Here is a 6,924-nt window from a genome sequence, read left to right as displayed (position 1 = left end):
TGTTGATGACAATATTTCAAGGACCACAAATTCTGCAATCGTGTTGATCTTTCCCCAATGGGGCTTGACTTTGGGTTTATTGTGTCCCATTCTTCCTCAGTGATTACAGGATACAACAGGAGAATAGGTAGGGTCTTTCATTTCTGCACGAGGAGTTTCATTGGACTGAATTGCAGTCACACTTTCCTATGTTTGAGAGCCATAAATTCTTCTCTTCCCTGCCTCTATGGTATTACATACAAAATTCTTGAGTTTCTAGAAAATGTGGCAATAAAATTCTCCTTGCTTTGCTATTACTCAGCAACTCAGGGCCATTTGTAAACCATAACACATCCATTTGAATTTAGCTGCTTAACAGAAGTGGAGCCATTTATTTCTATCTCTTGTCACTTGGTTGTGTCAAGTGACAAGAAGTACTGTCAGACCTGTCATGGAGGCAAATTGAAACTATAAGAGTTGAACTTGAGTCTTTAGAAATGTTTTATTGGAATGTTATTTTTCCACCTGAAATTGACTGGTTCCCCTTCAGAGAAATGTAACTACCTGTTTGTTACAAGCTGCTCCTGTATTTCAAGTGTAAAAACCCAATTCAGTAATGTTTCTCTTTAGTACTCCTCTTGGCAGAACACAATATTAAACATCGATCAGCTTATTATAATGGAGGCACTTATAAGGTTAGAAAGAAAGGCTTTCAAGAGAAAAACCCAGAGTGGCAAGTGAAAGAATTACCAGTCAAGCATAAATTAGAATCTGGTGTTTAGACCTGGATCCGACACACACTAGCTGTGACTAGATTACTTCTTCTTACACAGGGAACCTCAGAACCACAGATATTTGGATGGGGTAATCCTTTGTTATGGGGGGGCTTTCCTGTGCATTCGAAGGTGTTTAGCAGCATCCCTGGCCTCTACCCACTAGAAGCACCCTACACTCCACCACCCTTGGGACAACCAAAGTATCTCCAGACATGACCCTGGGATGCAAAATCATCTTTTTTTGAGAATCACTGTCTGAAGGATTAGTTTCCTCCTCTGTAAAGTGGAACAGATGAGAGTGGAGAGCTGCTGTTGGTTTAAGGTGAAATGGTGCATGTGAAAGGTTAATCTGCTACATGAAAATAAGGTATTATTATTATTTTATAGACATTTATTTGTTCACACATTGAATTTTAGATATATTCATGGGTAACAAATTTGACAGGTCTCTGCTGACAGAATAGGGTGAATGTGTTTAGGGGAAATTTATCTTCTTTACAAGTGCAAAATCAAGAGTCAAGAATTTATAGGCACATAGATGCTTTCAATCCCTGCATAACCTGCTAAAGAAAGGATTCAAATGCCAAATAGCGATTTGATCCAAATTACCATTGAGGGTTTTATTCTAACTTTAAACATCTTTGAAAATAAGAAAATTAGAGTGGGATTAATACTCCTAGAATAACTAGCATCCATTCTCTAGAATTTATTAATCTCAGTTTATTAGAATAAAATTAATGTTCCTTGAAAGTGACTAAGTTATTGGGAGAATTTAGACACCATAGACACGGCCTGTGTCTAGTGAACTGCTCAGAATGAAGCTGTAGACCTCTGGTTGTTCTTCTGGAGAGACAAGACTTCACTTCTAAGAAGAGTTTAGGAGGTTGGTAGGCATGGGTGGGGAGCACACAGCTTGGATGAAGGATGGCTAAGATGCTTAAATCAAGAGCAAAACTTAGTATTTGGTGTAGCTAAATGGACAAATGAAATCTGAGGTCAAGTCCGTGCCTAGCAGGAAGAAGTACTGCATAGAAACAGAAATGGAAAATTCCCATTCTGGAAGAAACTTAGAGAATACTCATTCTAGGTTTTCATACATTTTTCTGTGATCTATAACTTCTAACACCAGCATGAAATCTTAGAAGTTAGAAGGTTTTTCTGGAGTGCTGTGTAGTCATTCATTTTTTTAAATAACATGAACAGCAACAACAAAAAGTTTACATTCAAGAAGAGGTCCTTTGCACTCAATTCTGTTTTTGTTTTTTTAATTATTACTTCTTAACACAAAAAGATGAAGATTGCTGAATACAATTGTTAGATGCACTTGTTTCCTTGTGCAAGCTACTTTTGCAGAATGCCAAGCAAATGCTTATAAAAGAATCAGAAGCACAAACAAAATGAGTTAAGAGAAAAAATGAAAAACAATTAAAATGGCCATCTTTCTGCTGGTAGTGATGATTTAAATCGAACAAAAACAAGGTGTAGCATTGGAAAATTGGGGGAATAGAATGGAAGGGGCTTGGGGTTTGCTTCACTCCCAAACGTGGGAATTAATAGAGCCAAAGATTTGGAGCAATGATGGAGCATTTAGAAACTGAAATGATTTTTTCTCATTTTCCTGTGTTAGGCTTCTCAGTAAATATTTATTTCACCTGATGCGGCCTCTATGGCAAATGTACAATTGTACTACATATTTAAAACAAATGTAGTTTCCTTTGATTGACAACATTGGAGAAGAAAAATAATATTATTTTAGAATGCTAAAGTGTCTGGTCCTTTAAATTTTGGCAGATACAGAAAACTTCTATGAGATAGGAGACATTTTCCTCTTGGGTTTAAATCTGTAATAAAATGTTGCTGACAGAGTAATTATGCCTGTTTTATATATTTCGTGCATATGTGCTCCTCTCTAAACCAATTTAATTCCCATTAATGCTAATCTTGTTAATGCCCACTCAGAGAGGAAAGGAATACTCTTAATAAACGATTGATTTATTTGAGCTATTTAAATGGGGGATGGGCAGAAACAGATGGGAGAAGAGGAAAAACAACTATTTTACCCACATCTGCATTTCTGAGAATATTTTCAAAATATTAATGAATATTAGGTTATGATTGGTATGAATAGAAAATGAAGACAAAATAAAGTGTCAAAGTGACAGTCCTCCACCCGTGAAAAATAAGGGCATTGCAAGTGAGATGTTTATTGATATATTTTTAGTACTAGCTCCAAGATTAGAAACGAGATATTATGAAGAGAAGCAGATTTTCTTTGTTAAAACGGAGGTAAAGAAAAACAAGATTCATACTTGTAAGCTCTTACAGAAATGGGTGTTCTAAAAAAAAAAAAAGACAGTCAAAACAATAAATAGGTTGTGCTCCTGCCACACCTTGTCCTATTGCCAGTGGGACTGTCCATCTTGTTCTCCATACAAGAATCCAATAATTTCTCTCAACTTCAATCAAGCTGAGATTTCCATATCTCAGGGTACTTAAATAAGCCAACACTGGCTCTTAAAGATGTGTCCAGGTCTGAGTGGTTTCCTTGAGCACGGCTATGTAGTGTGATGGAGTGCCAGAGGGCTAACCCAGAACTTAGAAAGCAATAGGAAACCTTCTCCGTCCCATCTTAGATCATCTCCAAACTAGCTAGCCATTTTTAAAGGTAGAGATGTCTTATTTCCCATTCTGCTAGAAAAAGTGCCATGAAATAAGGAAAAAGTGGAAGATGGGGTTTTTGTCCAGGGTTCACCATCTGGCCTTAAGTTATTTTACCTCCCTGAGACTCAGTTTCCTTATCTGGAAAATGGGGATAATAAACTCTATGTACCAAGTTCTTATACCACATAGTAGTATAAGGATCAGAAAAGATGTTTTATTTGAAAGCACTGTGATAACTGAAATGGTGTACAAACATACAATATTGTTAATTGGGAAACAGTTTAAGAAAATGTGGGGCACAGGAACAAAATTAAAGGGATAAAAACATAAGGATAGATATCAATTTTATCTGGGCTGTGTGTGTGTGTGTGTGTGTGTGTGTGTGTGTGGAGAGAGAGAGAGAGAGAGAGAGAGAGAGAGATTTACCCTCACGATTTTCTTAAAAGTTTTAATGGCAACTGATGCTCATACTTTATAATTATGTATATAAAACATAAAATAAAAATTGAAAGTACTTAGATGAGTAAAGTTTTCTTTTTTTGTTTATCCAACTGTTTGGTGTCGGTTAAACACGAAGATCAGGGTGGAGGTGAGAACTCTCTTTTAACATTCATTGAAAAAAATACTGAAACCAATATTTTCAGCACAAATATTAAACTGCCTTTTCTCTACCGATTGGTAAAAAAATATATTATATTTTGATATTATTTTTTCTTTTTAAATTATATTGTTATCCATCCCAGCCAAAGTCGTGCCCCGTCATCTGGTAGAACTTGAGGTTGAAAGGCCGGTAGAACTCCCGCAGCCTCTGCACCACCTCGCGGTCGATCTCCGGGTGGGTCCTGCCCTTGGTCTTGCCCAGGCAGTGGGGTTTGCTGCTGCCCTCGGCCTTCTTCAGGCAGGGGAAGCCCTTGGTCTTGTTGAAGTAGAAGTGCTTGTCGGTGATGATCCTCTTGAGGCCCAGGAAGTCCTGCACGCGGCCCAGCTCGCCGGCGGGGTCGCTGATGAGCCGCTCGCCGCTCACGAAGAGCATCTGGCCGATGGGGAAGTGGCGCAGCCAGTGCTCCAGGTGCTTGGCGTAGATGCCGATCTGGATGGCGCTCCACGACGTGTCGATGAGGCCCGTGGTTCTGTTTTTGAACGTCAAGCTCTCGAAGGTGGGGATGTCGGGCCTCTTGGAGAGCGTCTGCGTGTAGTCGGAGATGGCTCTGGTCACCGGGTCCCGCACCACCACGATGAGCTTGGTGTCCTTGGACATGGCCGAGATGCGCGCGGGCGCTTCCCGGGTGACGAAGTAACTGGGCGTCTTCTCCATGGTGATCTGCCCCTCCAGGGTTCTCGGCATCAGGTCCCTGAGGAAACACAAAAAGACATGTTAGTGTCTGAAAACCGAGCGACTTACCGTGATTTACGTAGACAGCTCATTCCAAGAAGAGGGAGTGCAACATATATTTTGGAGCCAGACTATTTGAGTTGCAATTTCAGCTCTCACTTACTAGATGTGTGACTGCACACAAGTTGTGTGAACACTCTGCACCTCTGGTTCCTTGTGTATTTAATGGAAAATAATAATAATAATAATATCGATCTCACATGATTGTTGTGATGATTAAATGAGTTAATATACCTCAATAGCTTAGAAAAGTGCCTGGCACAGAATAACTGCTATGTAATTTTTTTTATTTTTTATTATTATCAACCCACAATACTGTAAGAAAATTCTTTAGGTGAATTAGAATATTGTAATAAACACAATTATAGTGCTATGAGAGAGTATTAAAATATTCTGAGCCCTTTCTATAGTTTTCTTATAAACAAAGCAATTATATTTAACATAATATCATAGCATACATGTATAACGCAAAATACTTCTCTCATAATTCCGGAATATTCTCATAACAAGCAAGACTTATTGAATAATCCATCTTTTATCTAATTATTTGAAATGTCATCATTACAGTATTCTAAATATCCTGGTTCCCCTCTACATTGGCCTTATTATTGTGTTATTATCAAGTGAGAGTGTATTTTCATGTATGCCAAAGTAAATTCTAACTTTCTATTGTTCAAAATATTCTTGATGAGTCTTGTCTGTTTATTCTTCCTGATGAATGTTAGAATCACCTTGTCATGCTAAAAAATAAAAAATAAAAATCCCACTGGGATCTTGATGAAGCAGATATTGCTACCCAGTTCAAACATGCTTTCCTACTGAGAACAGTTGGGTCTCAGGGCCAGTCAGAAAGTATGAGCAAGATAGATAAAACCTATTTACTCTTCCAACTTAAGTGCACTGACATTAAATCTAATTTTTTTTTTCTAATTCCATGTTTTATAAGAAATAGATGATAGATGTTGCTCAAATCAATCAATATTAAAATAAATGTATTTGGGGAATTTACAATGACTAAATTTTGTGTTTTGTCCTTTGATCCAATGATGAGAAGAATCAAACTTATAACTATCCTTATATAGGATTCACTTTTATTCCTGAAATGAACTTTATTTGACCATGGTATTCTATTTTTTTAATAGGCATATAGTTCTAGATTTGGTTTGTCTTTATTTTGTTTTGGAGTTTTCACCTGTACTCGTTAATGAGGTGTTTCTGTAGTTTTTCTTTTCATTCATAGCTTAATCAATTGTTAGAATATGAAATATTCTACAAACAAAAGGAGTTGAAAAATGTTTCATGTTTTTCTGTATCCTAGAGAAGTTTAAGTTGGAAAATAAATTTCTATTCCTTCAAAATTTGATGGGTGTCACCTACAAAGCCATCTAATACTGGCACTTTTGGGGGTGAGGGTAGTAAAGGAACTAGGATCTTCAAATCTCTTTTCAGTTTGTCTATCTATAGTTACTGGCTTTTTGTAATACTCTGCCTTGTCTTGTGTCAATTTGGGCAATTCGTGTTTTTCTATAAATTACCCTTGACTAGTTGAAGTTATGTTCAACCGTAATTTTGTTTTCTGACTCTCTTTATACTTTCTAGGTTAGATGATCTTTTCTTATTCGCTGATTTGCCTTTTAGCTTTTTAATGCCCCCTTTATTCTTTTTCTAGTTATGCTTTGTTATTCTTCCAATTTATTTAACTGAATGCTTAGTTCATTTATTTCCAATCTTTCTTCTCAAGCAATAAAAGCATTTCGAGGCTATTTTCCCTTTAAGTACAGACTTGGTCAAATTCCACAAGTTTTGATATGTACTGTTGTCATTTTCATAACTCGACAAATATTTAGGAATTGCATTTTGCACTTGTTATTTCCTTTTTGGTCCAGGCATTATCTAGGATTGCTTCTTTTTTAAATTTTTAATTCTAATGGTTGACTTGCTGGGTTTGTTTTTTGTTTTTTTTTGCTGCTGTTGGTAATTTTGTTATTAATTTCTATTTTGCTTTTGTAATAAAAGAATGTACTTTGTGTTATGTGAGTTTGCCTTTGTTGACTTCCTATAATTTAGTTTTATCTATACTGTTCGCTAATTATAGATTATGAAAAATTTCAAATG

At 36.7% G+C, this 6,924-nt stretch overlaps 1 protein-coding gene across 1 annotated transcript in view; it reads right to left on the bottom strand.

Moving 5' to 3' along the window:
* Nucleotides 1–3,999: 3,999 nt before the first annotated feature.
* The window catches only part of HS3ST3A1 (heparan sulfate-glucosamine 3-sulfotransferase 3A1), an 83,110-nt gene continuing 80,185 nt past the window's right edge, over nucleotides 4,000–6,924 (bottom strand). Inside the window, exon 2 of the mRNA XM_074319681.1 lies at nucleotides 4,000–4,768. Within this exon, the coding sequence (XP_074175782.1) occupies nucleotides 4,147–4,768 (622 nt within the window). The 3' untranslated portion in view covers nucleotides 4,000–4,146. The remainder of the gene's footprint in view (nucleotides 4,769–6,924) is intronic.

Source organism: Rhinolophus sinicus, linkage group LG15, assembly GCF_036562045.2.
Source record: "Rhinolophus sinicus isolate RSC01 linkage group LG15, ASM3656204v1, whole genome shotgun sequence".
Classification (NCBI taxonomy): domain Eukaryota; kingdom Metazoa; phylum Chordata; class Mammalia; order Chiroptera; family Rhinolophidae; genus Rhinolophus; species Rhinolophus sinicus.
Note: the sequence above shows the minus strand (reverse complement) of the source record. Positions and strands in the feature narration are given on the sequence as shown.